Source organism: Onychostruthus taczanowskii, unplaced genomic scaffold (assembly GCF_017590055.1).
Source record: "Onychostruthus taczanowskii isolate IOZ18803 unplaced genomic scaffold, ASM1759005v1 scaffold22, whole genome shotgun sequence".
Taxonomy (NCBI): domain Eukaryota; kingdom Metazoa; phylum Chordata; class Aves; order Passeriformes; family Passeridae; genus Onychostruthus; species Onychostruthus taczanowskii.
In genome coordinates, this window is record NW_024499462.1 from 1,660,303 (window position 1) to 1,677,302 (window position 17,000).

Sequence of the window (17,000 nt, forward strand, 5' to 3'; positions counted from 1 at the left end):
CAGGGGCAACATACAGGGAATGGCTTCCCAGTGCCAGAGAGCAGGGATGGATGGGATATTGGGAAGGAATTGTTCCCTGGCAGGGTGGGCAGGCCCTGGCACAGGGTGCCCAGAGCAGCTGTGGCTGCCCCTGGAGCCCTGGCAGTGCCCAAAGCCAGGTTGGACATTTGGAGCAGCCTGGGATGGTGGAAGGTGTCCCTGTCCTGGGACTGGATGGGCTTTAAGGTCTGTCCCAGCCCAAACCATTCTGGGATTCTAGGAATAGGAAGCACATTTTCTTCAAATATTTAAGGCAAAATCACAGAAGTAAAGCACAAATAGTCTGCAAACTAAAAGCACTCTAATATTAGATAGCTTTTTTTTTTGCAATTCCAATCCATTTTTTAATAACACCTTGCATCTTTCCCCTGTGTTTTCTGTGTGGGTTATAGCCCAGTTAAGGAGCTGGCAAATTCTCCTTTGGCATGGGAAGGGGAAGAAGATGGAGCAGAGCCAAGCACTGCAGCTGGTGTTTGCAGGTGAATACACAGAGACCTGTAAAGCATTTGGGAACTGTAGAGAGCTCCCAAAATCACTCCAGCATGGAAAAACAGCTACCAGCTGATTGAAAGTCAACTGCATCCTCATCTCTACTTAAATCATCTCCACATGTAATCATGGAATGGTTCGGGTTGGAAAGGACCTTAAACTCATCCAGTGCCATCCCTGTCATGGCAGGGACACCTTCCACTACCCCAGGCTGCTCCAAGCCCCAATATCCAACCTGGCCTTGGGCACTTCCAGGGATCCAGGGGCAGCCACAGCCGCTGTGGGCAATTACAAAATCTAGGATGAATGGATTTCCATTCATGTTGACTTGATCCAGCAGAACCCTGTATCACCAAGTGATATGAATCCCATGTGCAGGAATCTGAGGGATTGTAAAAAGCTTAAAGTCTGACCTGAAATTCTTTGATTTTACAAGTGTTGTCATTTTTTCCCCCCTAAAATAGAAATTGTTGTGCCTCAATATAGGAGTGGACTGTGCAGGGAAGGGGTAAATTCTCCAACCCTGGAAAGTTTCAAGAAACAAATGGATGTGGCATTTGCTGTGGTTTAGTTGACTAGGTTGAACTTGATGATCTTGGAGGTCTTTTCCATGGTATCTCAACAACTTACATGAACAGTTATAATTAATAATACTCAAACCCCAAATCTCAGTTGGGACACAGCCACCCACCAACATTTTTAAATGTCGTTCCATGCAAAAAACCCCAACAAACCTACACAGAAGTCCAAACTCCAATTTCAATTTGTGTTCACAAAGGCTGCAGAGCTACAATTCCTGAGCCATGCTCAGTGGCTGGGTTTTCCTTTGTGCATAAGTAAGGGGGGAGACTGAAATGCAGCCACTTTCCAGGTGACTGGTTATCCTGGCAAAGCTTTCCACTTCTTATTTGCCTTGAAGGCATTTTCAGAGGAGGAAGCACAGGCTCCCAACATCCATCCTCAGAAATACATATATTTAGGCAACACAAAGATTTCTCCAGCACAAAAGGAGCTGATGGCAATCAGAGCTGTAGTGTGGAGTCACACCATGGGGATCTCAGGCTCTCTGAAGGAGAATTACTGATTTTTGGCCTTCTCTCTGAAGCACTACACAAAATAAATGCATAATTGTCCTCAGTCTTCCCCTCAGCACTACCAGCAGCCTACTACCAGCTTAAGAGGGTTTATCAAAAAAGCAAGGAGGAGGAAAAAGAGAGTGAAATTCAGCCAAGGGACTGCTACCAGATGTTAATTTTATGAACAACTTAACAGGTTGAATGGACAGTAATTATAAAATATGTGCACAACTGAAGAAATGAGCTGCTTTCTTGGAGACAAGATAGAAGCAGCAGGTCCTGAGAAAAATCCAGCTACTGAAATCCTAGTCTTGTGTTTTCTTTCCTTCTTATATTTCCCTTTTGAAGTACAGGCTTTCACTTTACAGCTGTGGGAGGTTTGAATGCTGGAACCTCCTGTTCCTCCCTTCATGCTCTTTGGACAAGGAGGTTGTCACATTATCAATACCTGGCCCAGAACACCAGAGACATTTTTTTGGTTCCATCCACACCTTCATGAAATGACATTTTGGCACATTTAGAACACAAACGCCACAGAAACAGGTAAGCAGGTCTTGATACCTTTGCTAGTTTTTGAACATATAGATAGTACAATGATTTGGTAAAAAGGGACCTCAAAGATGATGATATTCTCCTCCCAGCCTAAATCCTAAATTTGCAGTCTGCTCTTCTTTTTCAGCTGGGGTACAACAGAGATAATTCTGCCCTTAGGAATTTTGGTCTTAGTAAGGACACTGCACACCCTACACCTGGAGAGGTTCTCCAGCTCAGCAACCCCATTCTTTGGGATCCCTTTTGCATTTTCTGAGCAAAAATAATCTCCCTTCTCACTTGCTTTCTTCTTTCCACCCCTCCACCTCAATGAATGAACAGACATGCACAGTGACAGCACAACTGGGAACTTATAAATAACAGACCATGGCAAGCAAATGAAATCACGAAAATACAGTGCTGTAAGGGAAACATCATTAAGGACCACAAATATTGGTGATATTTTTGCCCAAAGTCCAGGAGGAATGATGAAGAGGACTCCATTGATATCAGAAGGCTAATTAATTACTTCATTATACTATATTATTCTATACCATATAACATTACATCTAAACTGAATCTGCCAGGCACTCAACTGCACATCTTGTGACTCAGTCGACAGTCCCGACACACACACACACGCTTGGCCCTGGCACGCCAAGGAAACAAAACATCATCACTTTGGGTAAACAATCTCCATATTGCATTCTACTTTGGCACAAACACAAGCACAGCAAATGAGATAAGCCTTGTTTTTCCTTTCTCTGAGGCTGAGAGAATGTGAATCTCAGAAATCCTTGGGAAGAATTGTGCCTTGCTTTTCTCTGTGAAGAGAAATGTGGCGACAAAGAACCACAAAGGATAAAAATTCTACTGTGTGTGTCACTTTTCCAGAATGAAGATGCGGACTAGAGACATGGGGCTGTGGGGTGTGGCACAGCTGTTACTGCTGAGCTGCTGGAGCAATTAGGGAATGCATTAATTACCTTCTCTGTGCAGGGGGGGCACTGTCAGACGCTCTGACGGTGAGGGCGTAGGAGCGGCCCACGGCCAGCAGCACCCCTGGAGCAATGGTGATCAGGCCCGTGTGCTCGTTGATGGTGAAGTCTCCCTGATCCCCAGCCAGGATTTCGTACACTATCTGCCCATTGGCTCCCTCATCTGCATCCACGGCCGTCAGCTGCAAGGCAAAACCACGGGGTCAGCAGGGGAACACTTCCACGTGCTCTGGGAAGGTGATTTCGGAGGAGGAGAGAGGAGCTCCAATATCTGGAATGCACACAGGAATTTCTAACAAAGAGACAGCTGAAATGAACAGTAATAGGTGTAAAAACATCATGAATCAGAGAAAAACTGCTTGCTAAAGATTGCAAGCCAATTATTTTAGGACAAATTTAAAAACTTATTTAGACCGAGTTTATTCTCTCGGGTGGGTTGGAATATATAAGACTTTCAATATAAGCATGTGGGAGAAGAAGACATTTTTTGTCTTTGACATCTTTTGTGTTTCAATAGTAATGAAAGGTTTATATTTCTTTATTTCCCATTCTTCTCTCCACTTTTCCAGGTGATAGCCCTGGTAGTGCCAGAAAATCTCATCTCCAGGCCTGGCATTCCAAGCTCTCCTCAAGCACTGGAGAGCAGTGTTTGTGTTCATATGCACCTATGGCTGTGGCAGCCAAGTGGAAGGGAAATGGCAGCTGTTCCCATATGGAAACACTTGGAATCATGGAATCATTCAGATGAGGAAAGCCCTCTAAGATGGTCAAGTCCAACTGTTAACCCAGCACTGCCAATGCCACCACTAAACCCATGTTCCCAAGTGCCATGTTGTCTTTAAATCCCTTGAGAAAAATCTAAATCCTTGTATTAGACCCAAATTCCAGAGGTGAACGTAATGAAATGAGGGAGTTCTTCTCTTCCCCCTGGAAAAGGCAGTGGGTTTATCCTGTTTCTGTAGTGAGCTATGCTAAATCAAACATACATTCAGGCAGGAATTAGAGCCCAGGAAATACATTTGCTTTTAGTGAATCATGAAAGAAAATCCCATAGTGGTTTTGGCTGGAAGGGAACTTAGAGCTCATCCCATTCCACCCCCTGCCATGGGCAGGGACACCTTCCACTATCCCAGGTTGCTCCAAGCCCTGTTCAACCTGGTCTTGTTGTCTCTTTCTCCTTTAGGAGTTCTTTTGCTGATATGCAGGTTCCTCAACTGCCTTTTCATTCCATAGGAAAACATTCCCTCAAACAGCACAAGGAATGGCATAAAGTGGTCTGAGCAGCACTGGAACATCCAGGAGGCCACAGCATTCAGCTGTGCATCCAGCTGGCAGTGGAAGTTACAGGGAATGATGGCACCCTGGGGTCCTCTGCTGCTCCCAGCTCCAGGCAACCAGTGGGAGGTGGGGAATGGGAAAGGACATCAGCAGGGGTGACAGCAGAGCTTTCCTAGGATGTCCAAAGTAATCCCAGCCTCTGGAACGATCCCTGCAGGATGAAAATTCAAAGGTCTCTGCCTTGGCTTTCCTGACACAAACACTCCTACCCTGGGGCAGCAGGGATAGAGGATGGGAATGCTGGATGTCAGCAGTGACGGAAAACCTCAGCACTGACTGCGAGGCCAAGGGCAGGATCAACAGCCACTCCCTGAGGCAAGGCCAGCCAAACAGCAGCCTCAGCTTCTGCCTCTGAGCCCCTCTTGTCACCTTGTGACACCTGGAGTCAGGGACAGGAACCCCCCAATGGCCCTGCCATGCTACGATAGAAAATCATCCATCGATCAGCGCAGCATCCCATCAGCAGCTCACAGCCTCCCACAGCACCACCCAAGGCTGCCAAACCAGCACCCAAAACTGCCAAATCACCACCTGCAACTGCCAAATCGGCATCCCAAACTACCAAGTCACCACCTAACGCTGCCAACCACCACCCAGAACTGCCAAACCACCAGGCAAAACTGCCAAAACACCATTTGGAACTATCAAAACCCCTTGGCCCAAGGATGTCTGAAGATTCAGAACAGCAGAAACCAAACCTTGCCACTAAAACAAGAATCAACCCCAAAGCTGCAAATATCTGAGTTAATCCCATTTGCAACACTGAGCACCAAGTGAAGGATGTGAATTCATGGAATGGTTTGGGTTGGAAGAGACCTTAAAGCTCATCCAATTCCATGGGAAGGGACACTGTCCACTAGTCCAGGCTGTTCAGAGGCCCATCCAGCCTGGCCTTGGACACTTCCAGGGAAAAACTCAGGGATCTAAATGGTTTCTAAAATAATCTTGATCCTTCACGCACAAAGTGAAACACAAAACTTCATTTAGAAAGTCATAAATATTCTCCAAACTGAGGATTAAGCCCACAATAGCTTTAAAAAAAAAAAAAAAAACAAACCTAATTTATCTCCTATAGCATTTTGGGACACATTGTGTAGTGAACATAGGATAAATGCTTAAAATGTCCCAAAAATCATGGAACAGAGGTCATGTCCTCTTAAAAATAAATTAAAAAAGCAAATTAACATTTGTGTGGGAGTTTTTTATCTACCTCATTCTCTTATTTCTTTTGGAATTCTGAAGGAGCCATGCTATGAAAACCACAATTTAATCACTCCTTCTATAGCTTCTATACATACCTGGGTGTGTTAATTAACCTTGCAGAGACTAATTATCCACCCAATTGACAGAGCTGTAAAAACCTTGTCTGCTGAACTTCAAAAGTAACAGACACCCATACAAAAAGATAAATAAAACCTTTATGCAAAATACAGAGTCCTGAGGATTTAATGGCAGGATTTGGAACCAGGCCAGTTTTCACTGTGACGACATGAAAACGGAAAATTAATTGACTACACAAGCACAGAGATTAAGAAGGTTAATTAAACCTACAAATGCTTGGAAAGATAAGTAATTTGAAAAACATTTTGGGGGCAAAACCAGGAATCAAACCTGGGATTAAATAGAATTAAAATTTAGCTGGTGCCACAATATGATTCCAGAAATCCCATCTCCAGCTGTCCCAGCCCGATAGAGCTTCATAGTTAACAAGATTTAAGAAACAGGCTAAAATGTAAAGGGAGATGAACAAAACAAGGTTTCATTTACTTTGCTAAGAAATTTTCATCCAGCAGGATCAGCTCCATTGCATCAAAATTTAATGTACTAAAAGTTTGGCAAACCAGGTGTGGATTCTGCTGCAGGAAGAAGCGGTTTTCTTGGGAGGAAAAGGAAATTTAGGAGTGATTTTCTTGTGAGGGAAAGGAGATTTAGGAGTGATTTTCTTGGGAGGGAAAGGAGGTTTAGCAATGGTTTTCTTGGGAGGAAAAGGATGGCCTTAAGCTTAGAAGGATGGCCTGAAGCTTACAAAGACACATCTTGGTTATGATATGAACCCTGCTCAGACTCTGTTCATTACTGGAGGAAACTGGGCTTCAAAGTTTCACTTGGAACCTTCTCAGAGCAACATCTGGGGTCCCCTGGCCCTGGACAGATAAAGTGATGACCAACATTCCCAGCAGCTTTCACCAGATTCAGTGTGATGGAAAAATTCCAGGAGTGTTATAGAGATGTTCCTGAACTTGAGTCAACCCCACATAATGATCTCTGAGTAGGTCAAGATACTTTTTCATTATCTCCTTTAGACATTTCATCAATCCTCAATCCATTATTTTTTCCTTGAGTCTGCAGGGATATTGGCTGAGCAATGCAAACAAAGCCAAGTTTTGTTTTCTCTCTCTGCTAATCAGGTTTGCTTTGGAGATGGAAATTAATTACCTGATGGGCAGAAGGCAAAAAGATTGCAAATAAACATGTAAATAAAAGATGAAGTGGGGTTTGGAGATGACTTCTATGAGAATTGTTTTAGGGAAACATTCAGGAGTGATCAGGCACGGAACAGGTCACAGCCCCAAGGCTGCTCAAGGAGTTTGGAAAACATTCCCGGGGTGCACAGGGTGGGATTGTTGGGGGGGCTGAGCAGGGCCAGGGGTTGGATCCCCTGTAATGTAAATGTAATTCCATTAATTACATTTAAGGCCAGTCTACAAGTTTTCCTGTAAAGACAAAATATAAAAAAAACTCCTCATGGGCCAAGATGTAGGTGAATAATACTTTTTACCACCCTCTATCCCTTCCTGCCTCTCATTTTCCTGCTCAATATTCCCTGTTCCCTGCATCCTGAATACAAAAATGAGGGACGTCTAAAAAAAAGGCAGAGGATTTAAATTATTGAGTTGAAATTTTTTTGCACTGCTGCTGCAAACTCCACCCATCAATGTGGAACTCATTTCAATATCTGAGCCACAGCAGTGGAAAAATGGGAAACTAGGCAGCAAAAATATAATAACATAAAAAAGATGGAATTAAGTACTTTACTAGGTTTACTGTTAATAATCTCTCTAGTGACAGTTATTATTTACCACATTCAACTCTTTTAAAGTACAGATTTCTCAACTGAGAAACTCTCAGGGAGCACAATAAAATACCTATGAAAGGAGAAGGAAAAATGAAAAGTTTTCAGGCAGAAAGGAAAAAAACCCACAGATTTAAACTTAACTCTCCTCAACCAAGGCCTGAAACAATTTCGCAAGCACTGAAACGAGACAACTGAAATAAAAATAAAACTTGTTTTAGTCACTTCTCTGAAAGGCAGCAGGGAAAGAAGTAAAAATCCTTGGTCTAACCATGCAGGCAAAAAGGAAAAAAATGGGGAAAAAATTGAATTCTGCTTGTAATGAATATATTTGCCTGGATTTGTTGTTATTTTCAAGCAGAATGTAAGAGTTTTGGAATTTCCTTTATTTTTTAAGAGTGTACCAGACAGCAACCACAAGTAACTTAAAAGCTATTATATTTTGGGGCTATTTTCAGGAGTAAAATCAAAACAATGTCCCACAAAATGAGGCAGCAAGAAAGCACATAGTGGGTTTATTTGTCCACTTTATTTGTACATTTTCCTGCAACTGCACTCTGGAAAAAAATATGAGAGGTGTAAGACTATTACCCTAAGGATAATAAAAGCCAAGAGGCTGAAATTCAGTCTGATTATTATAGATGGTTATGAGACTGTCCAGACACCCTGAGGTCAGTGTTCTTTTTCTAACCTGCTTTTTTCTGGTCAGAAAAAGTGGTTTTGTTTTCCTCTGGGAACCATCAGAGATGAGCATCCTCTCCCAGCAGAGGGTCCCAAAGAATCCTGAACCCAAGGAAGGAGGGTGAGGTAAAAGGTGACTTTGCTCCTCATGGAGACAATAAGATGCTCTGGTCAGACAAAGTGGTTTTGTTTTCCCCTGGGAACCATGCAAGATGAGCATCCTCTCCCAGCAGAGGATCCCAAAGAATCCTGAACCAAGGAGGGAGGGTGAGGTAAAAGGTGACTTTGCTCCTCATGGAGACAATAAGATGAGCACCCCTCAAAATAACTCTGTCAGGGTTCAAAAAAGGGGAAAGAAATATCTGTTTGGCCTTTGAGAAAAGTCTTATAAAGCCTTTACATATATGAAGTGTGTGTATATATATATATTTATAGGTATTTTATATCTGAAGATTGAGCAACCTACCAAAGAGTGCAGCTGCCCAAAATCCTGATCAGAGAGTCAGGGAATGGTTTGAGTTGGAAGAGACCTTAGAGCCCATCCAATCCCCTGCCATGGGCAGGGACACCTTCCACTGTCCCAGGCTGCTCCAAACCCCAGTGTCCAGCCTGGCCTTGGGCGCTGCCAGGGATCCAGGGGCAGCCCCAGCTGCTCTGGGCACCCTGTGCCAGGACCTGCCCACCCTGCCAGGGAACAATTCCTTCCCAATATCCCATCCATCTCTGCCCTCTGGCAATGGGAAGCCATTCCCCTTGTCGCTCCATCCCTTGTACAGAGTCTCTCTCCATGTTTCCTGTAGCTCCTTCAGGCACTGCAAGGCCACAATTTGGTCACCCCAAAGCTTCTCCTCTCCAGGCTGAACACAGCCCCAGTTCACCCAGCCTTCCCTCCCAGCAGAGCTGCTCCATGTCTCTGCTCATCAGCGGGTCACCCCAGAGCTTCTCTCCAGTGAACACCCCCAGCTGTCCAGCCTTTACTCCCAGCAGAGCTGCTCCATGCCTCTGCTCATCCTGGGCTCTCTCCAGCAGCTCCAGGTCCCTCCTGTGCTGGGCCCTCTTTATTTCTGGCATCGTCACCAGTCCTCTGAAATCCTAAGACTTGACCCTTTGCTTTTGTGGGTTTTGGGGTTTTTTTTAAGTGGGTAATTGAAAAACTCAGATCATCTGGTAATGTGGGAGTTGAAAAACAACAACAGCTCTCCCAAACAGGCCAGAATTTTCTACCTCTTCCCTCTGACCAGATTATAAACTCACAATGTGCAAGTATCTGGGTGCTGGCTGTGCACACAGAAGCATGAATTTGGAAAAACCTTACTCTTGGAATTTAAATGTTTTAGCAGAAGTAAGATAGAGGCCCAACTTCCCCATTATTCCTTTCCAAAATAACCTGTTCTGGCTCAATTTTCCAAATAAATATGTCCCTGCTCTTTGAAAGCCTCAAGGCTTGTAAAATGTTTGCAGCTGCAAGACCAGGATGTGTTTGAGGAGCTGGAGAGCAGCACCTTCCCTCTGAACACAGAAACACTTCAGCAGCTTCAGACCAGCTCAGGAGCTGCTCTGCTTCAGCCCAGGTACCATTAACACACCTCAGGCAGCTCAGAGCATCCTCAAGGCCAACTTTGAGTAGAAAACATTCTTTTTCCCCAGCAGAAATCTCATTTAGCAACATTTTCTGCCTGACCCCTTCAGGACAACAGGATTTGCTGTGGTGTTTCCACACAGCCTTGTGCACCATTTTAAGGAATTTAAGTATGCTTCAAACTTTCTCTTTCCCTCAAATCTTGCTGGAAATGCCCCTGTGGCTGTCCCTGATGGTTTTTAAGCACTCATGGTCCAAATTGATGAGGAGGCAAAACACCACAAAGGAAGAGCTGAAGATGCAAAGGCCAAAGTACAGCTCAAGAGGGACAGGAGGGACAGAAAATGCCATTTTCTGAACTGTCTCCTCATCACTGCTACACTCAAATTCCTGATTGCAGTTCAGAAAATGGCATTTTATGACTTAAGTCAGCTGATTAATTTTATTTTCCCAATTTTCCCACTGCCTTCAACCACTCTGGAAAGCCACCAGTGGCATCTTGTCTTCTCATCCATCTGGACGGGCAGCACTCAGAGCAGGGCTGAGATCTTGGAAGAATTACACAAAAAGAGCCTTTTTCCTCTAATTTCAGTGTCACCAGGATTCACCTCCAGTCTTGCACTAAAACATAAATCAGTGCCGGCAAAATTTAATTGAAACTGCTTCTCTCTGGGCCCGTGTTCAACCCACATTTCATTGCTCATTTGCTCTACAAACAAACTTACGAAAACCAGCAGGTTTTCTGGCATGGGAAAACATTCCTGGTTATGTCCTACTCCACTGCTGACCTGTTCTCCCAAAATGTTTTATCTCAATTTGCTGCCAATAAAGGAGAATTTTCTTTTTCTTTTGAGATTTTTCAGCTGAAAATTATTTTGTGGAACCTCAGAGGAAGCTGCTGAGCTGCAGCTCTACAGCTAGAACAGGCCTGACATTTAGTATTAGCAATTTTGAATAGATATTTAATTAGTGAAGTGGATAAAAAGACACCCAAACTTCATTTCTACCTGGTTTCAGTGCATTTCCAACTGAGATGAACAAGGCTACATACTGTTAACAAAGAGTGAGTTAACAAAGGTAATAAAAGCCCTGAAATTACCTTTATAACACCTTCCCCAGGCTTCATATCCGTATAGATCTTGACATTGTAAGAAATGTTGGAGAAGGTTGGGGAATTATCATTTGCATCGATCACTATGATGTTGACAGTCACTGGGACACTCTCCTGGACTCCATCAGAAGCTGTCATCTTCAGAAGGACAGAAAAAACAGGAGAGGAATGTATTTTAATAGTGTTTTCTGAATACAATTCCAAGAGAAATCCAATCCCAACAGGAGAAAACACAGCCTCACAACCCAAAATCAGCATTTTGTTTCTCTGTGCGTTTAAAATTACAGGAGGATTCAGCAGAGCTCAAGCCTGCACGTGCAAGACTCAGGGCAAAAGCAAAGCAAACACATTCAAACCTTTCCAGTACACAAGTGAGAGGGAATAACTGGGAATTTCCCAGGGATGGGGCTGGGACGGGAACTATTGAGTTCATGGAATGTCACTTGGGTAACATCACACCCAGGAGCTCTGTTAAACACGATGCCTCAGGTTTTAGCTTTTATATTTTTCAGATTCTGTGCTACTTTAGTGTGCACTTCTGAGCTTCACATTAAGGGATGGTGAGCTCTCTTCACAGAGCAGGGAGACAAAACAATTCCTGCTCCAGCTGGGGACCAAAGACAAATGATCCAAAGCTCAGGCCCAAGAGAACAAACACCGTGGGCTGAAGAGAGAAAAACAAGCAGGATGGGACTGCATGGGCTAAAGTTGTAATTAGACAATTAACTCCAAGATGCAAATGGAGCAGAACTGATCACAGTGAGAGACCCCGTGAGCGGGTGTCCATTTTGTGACCATTTTGGTTCACCTTGGGTGCAGCCCTGGCTGGGCTCTTGTGCTGCCCAAGGTGCATCCATGGAGGAGATCCTTTTAATAAATCCCTTCTTTATTCTTTAACTGTGTCTGGCCTCTGTTCTGGGTCGGCCTTGTCAAGGCATCAGAGCTCCCAGACAACATTTTGAGGTGGGAATTACAGAGCTGGGGGCTCTTCTTACTCCACAGAGGAAATCTGAGCACTCCTTTCCAATGAAAATGGACAGAAAATAGGGAAGCACAGACTGGGAACCCCTGCAGAAGAACTGGGTTTGCCCACAGCCTATTTCCAAGTTGCTGTAGGGCTGTTGGCTTTACTCACAACCTGAGGGAATACTAGATCCATTTAAGCTTTTTCCCCTCTCTTTTATTTATTTATTTTTTTTTTAATACTGCTGGCTGTGCTTTCTGTCAGCCTTTTTTTTTTCCCTCTCTCTTTTTTTTTTTTTTTTCCTTTTTTTTTTTTTTTTTTTTTTGGGGACAAAAATAAAGCAAAAAGCCCAAGACAAGGCTCATGTTCCTGGCTCCAGGGATGAGTGGAAAAAGGCAATGAGAAAAGCATGGCTGGGAACAAAAAAGAAGGCTCAGATCCTGCTGTGGGATGAGAAGCAGGCACCAATCCTGGGGCCACAGAGAAGGTGCTGGCAGGGGAATCTAAAATGCTGCTCTCAAACAACTCATCCTTCACTGCTCTCCCTCTTCTGGGCAACTGATAAGCAAAGTACTGGTACACTGTGGTGATTGGAGAAGAAAGATTAGGCAATTACATTTTTGTGGGGGCAAAATCCCAGACAATATCCTTAAGGCAAGGTAGTATTTTGTTAACAACGCAGAAGGCAGAGGATTTTATTTACTTGTAGCTCTATGGATGCAGAGTTTGTTTTGCAGCAAACTATATTTTAATATAATATTGCAATGCTATATATATGACAATAATAATCAACAATAAATTATTTATTAGTACTAATTATCAATAATTAATTATGTGTTAATGATAAGTAATGAATTATATAATATAGTTATTGTAATATATGATAATGTTTTGCAGCAGTTATATTATGAAGAAGAGCCTTGAGTTGATCAGCATAGAACCATAAATTCCTTTATGTTGGGAAATATTTCCAAGATGGAGTCCAACCATTCCCCCAGCGCTGCCAAGGCCACCAGTGCCCCATGTCCCCAATCCTCACATCTGTTAAACCCCTCCAGGGATGGTGCCTCCACCACTGCCCTGGCAGCTGTGCCAGGGCTGCACAACCCTTTCAGTGAAGACATATCCAACCTCAACCTCTGGATACCTGTCAGAAGGACAGAAATTATGCATAGTTTTCTTGTAGTCTCCTTTCATTAGTGTTTCTATTAATCTGTGCCCTTGTTGTTTTATGTCTGAGCAAGACTTCTTGTGTCAGGAATCATCATATAAAAAAAATAAAAGATACAGCGCTGATGTCTGATGAAAATTTATGCCCTACAGATAATAATTGCCACAACTGTGGCCATTATAATGAGTAGACCTTCCAATTTTGCTATGAAACTTGGAGATAAATAGCTTTCAGATGTGCCAGAGTATTCTTTTAACTTACAGAGAAGGTGTAGAGCTGCTGGACCTCCCTGTCCACGGGCTGCAGCAGGGTGAGGTAGCGGGTGATGCCACTCTGGGTCACAGTGAAAAACGTGGTGTAGTCATTCAGGAAGAGATGGAGCTGTGGATCCTTGGTCTTTCAGCAATACCAAGGGAAAAAAGAACATCTTGTTATAAATTCAGAGGGACATTAAATCTCTAAGTCTCCAATTCGCTGCAAGTACTTGTTTTAGTTGAAACCTAAATAAGCACAAATGCTGTGACTAAAAAGCTAAAAAACTGTTAAAAAAAAAAAACCAACTCACTGCTAGCCTAAAAATCTCATCTTGATGAAAAATTTATTAAGAACCACTAGAGTAAGAAAATCCAATTGTAAACAAATACCTGTTTGGTATACTTTTTAAAATAAGTGTCTTTTTCCCCCATTAAACAATATTTTTTAAGCCAAATACAATTTAATATAAGAAACCAGATTCAAGCATTTATCTTCATATTAAAACCCAAAAGAAGCTTAACTTGATTAACAGAGCAATAAAACAGCTGGGTTGGTGCACTGAACAAAGAGAATGACATGTGGTGAAGTATTTCAGGAAACAGAGGCAGCTCAGGGGGTCTCTTTAGGTCCCAGAAAGAATCCAAAAAATATTGATGCAGAATTAGGAACCTCTCAGTTGATGGGGGGAAAACATCAAAAATGAACTGAAAAGTAGTATTTTAAGGTAAAAAGCCTTGTAAATTTGCTCACGGCTTCTTGAGGACTTGGGTCACTCCTGATTTCCACCTCTTTCAGGGTGTTTTTGAGTTATTTAACTGATCGGACTCTACATGAGTAAAAATTTTAAACAAACTACATTTGTTTTTGTTGCCCACAGTATTTCAATAACGTTGTGTCCTTGTCCATAATCTGTTTGATTTAACCTGACTTCCTGCTGCTCTTGCTCACAAGTTACAGAGTTTATTTCTGTTGGTAGGGGAATGCAAACTCCAGGAAAATGCAAAAGGCTGGATCACAAGTCCTATAAAAACTGCTTTAAACTGCATCCAGGAATGTGGAGGTGAGGAACCAGAGGAGTGGTACCAGCAAAGACAGAAAATCCAGATTTTACCAGCTGCTTTCCAATGTCATTCCACAAATCCCATGCCTACAGAGGAGGGAGAACCAGCTGAATTCCAGAAAAAAATCCTGAGAGGAGAAAAGCGGAATTCAGTAAAAAATCCCCAAAGGAGCATTACTTCTCTAAACTCTTTCTGAATCCAAAGCTCTTCTGGAAGGGTCCCTCCATTAGTGCCATTCCTGGAGGATTAAAACCCTTGGGAGCACAGGACAGGTCCCCAACTCCCAGCCAACCCTGACCTGCACCAGGTGGCACCAGGACAGAGCAGCACAACGCCAAGACAGACAAACTGCTTTAAAAGAGCCCAAATAAAACCCCCAAAAAACCCCCAAAGATTCCACGACTTAAATGAGAAAACATTCCAGGAAGCCATGGGAAAGAATTATCCAAGTGTTCCACACCAGTGGTTCCTCAGTGCCTAAAGCTGCAACTGTAGCTCCCAGGAAAATGAAAATTCATTTTACAGCCAGCAATGCAAACAGCCACCTCTTAATTCCAGGAAAACTTAAGTGAGGTAATTGCCCATAATTGCTCACTTTGTAGACGTTATAAAGTCCGTTAAGAATTCAATTTACAAAACCCCTAGTTAGTGTTGCAGTTCTTGCTTTCATGTCCTTTTGAACACTAATAAACAGCACTTTTTTTCCTTATTCCTGAGAAAAACCAATGATGGAGATCCCAAACCCTCCTGGAGTAATGTGTCCTATTCCTTTGCTATCCTTGTCTTAGAAATGTTCTCCTAATATGGAAGGTAATTGCCTTTACAGCAATCAATGCCTATTTTACCACCTCCCAGGCATGTCAGAGCCACAGAGCAATTTATTCCCTTCATCTGGAAAAGCATTGTTATGCTTGGACATTATTACCAGGGATATTTGACATTATTGTCAGGGATCTTGGACATTATTATCCCATTTTATGCTGCCTGAAAAGCCAGCTTGGCTTAACTGAACATTTCATGTGAGAGAGAGCAACCCCAGCTACACTGCCAACATAATTTATTTTTCTTAATAATTTTATTTTGGAGCGTGGATTTCAGCATTGTGATTTCTGGTGACATTACTGGGTCATGGAGACAAGGCTAGTCTCTGATAAACTGTTTAACGTGGAATTTTAAGTAGAAAATTATCACAATCCACACAAAAGAGTTCACACGCAACCCGCAAGGAGCACTTCAAGCACACAGTTCAAACCTGAGGTACTTCTGAATTTCAAAAGGCACTTTTGTAATACTCAGCATGTCTTTGAAGACTTGTAATAATTTAATGAACATTAAGCAACTACAATGTATGACTTCATGCCCTAAATTGGGTCCAGTGTATTTAAAGGGCTCTTTGCAGGCTTCACAAACCAAGGGACAGTCCCAGCCTCAAACACCACCAGGACAGGAAGAAGTGAGAGAGAAAAGAAAGGAAGAAATCACACAATTAAACCCAAAAAAGGTGTTTTGCACACATAAGTCCCAATACCTACAGGGAAGGCACCTGGTGGGACCTACAAAGGAAAACACAAAATGAACACTTGAGGAAGCACAAACCTGTGAGTGAGGGACAGCAGAACATTTGGGGGATTCACGGTTACAGACCAAAAAAACCCAACAAATGAGACACACAAAATGCTGCACCAAATAAAAAAAGCCTGGACTCCAGTGTGTTCTGCTTGAAAAATCTCTGGAGAAATTCCTGCATGGACGCGGATGTTCCATTCCTGCTGCTCCTCAAATCCCACCAGGGCTTACAACTCTGCCCAAAGCAAACAGTTTTCTAAAACTGATGAAGATGAAACCAAAATTATTTGTGATGAGACTGAGCAGACAAGGGTATTTGTTCTGTGTATGTTTCAACAATCCCAAAAGTTTTTGTTCAGGGCCAATTTGGTTGTGAATTTCTCCAGGGCAGCCAGAACAAGTTCCAAGAGTATCCAAACTGCTCAGACTTGCTAATTAGCAGCACAACCCCATCCCCTAAAATCTGCAGTGACAACAAAGACACTTTGACACAGCGGAGTTTTCCAACATGTTCAAGTGGAGGATGATCAGCACTGAAACGTCCATGAAAAATTGGTTTTGTTGGAAAGCTGTTTCCAGCATCTGTCCTCCTAGATTCTGGGTGAAAGCAGAGAATATTTCCCATGTTCACCTGGAAAATCTGAGATCCAGAGCCTTGCAGAGGAGAAGCAGGGAGAATTCTGTGTCCCCGACACAAAAAGGTGTGGATCTGTGGGAATGAGTCCAGAGGAGGGGCTGGAGCCCCTCTGGAGCCAGGCTGGGAGAGCTGGGGGTGCTCACCTGGAGAGGAGAAGGCTCCAGAGAGAGCTCAGAGCCTCTGCCAGGGCCTAAAGGGGCTCCAGGAGAGCTGGAGAGGGACTGGGGACAAGGGAGGAACAGGACACAGGGAATGGCTTCCACTGCCAGAGGGAAGGGATGGATGGCATATTGGGAAGGAATTGTTCCTGGGAGTGTCAGGAGGCAGAAACCATGAGATATTAATCCTGAAATAATCAAGGAAGACACACGTGCTACAGGAACAATTCAATGTTAATATTTCTGGTTTTCCTTAAATGCGAAGATCCAAAA

At 43.2% G+C, this 17,000-nt stretch overlaps 1 protein-coding gene across 1 annotated transcript in view; it reads right to left on the reverse strand.

Annotated features, from left to right (window-relative positions):
• PCDH15 (protocadherin related 15) overlaps positions 1 to 17,000 on the reverse strand; it is a 369,222-nt gene that overhangs the window by 125,552 nt on the left and 226,670 nt on the right. Inside the window, exons 13-15 of the mRNA XM_041404901.1 lie at positions 13,312 to 13,446; positions 10,904 to 11,053; positions 3,122 to 3,315 (exon numbers count right to left, since the gene is read on the reverse strand). Of these exons, the coding sequence (XP_041260835.1) occupies positions 3,122 to 3,315; positions 10,904 to 11,053; positions 13,312 to 13,446 (479 nt within the window). The remainder of the gene's footprint in view (positions 1 to 3,121; positions 3,316 to 10,903; positions 11,054 to 13,311; positions 13,447 to 17,000) is intronic.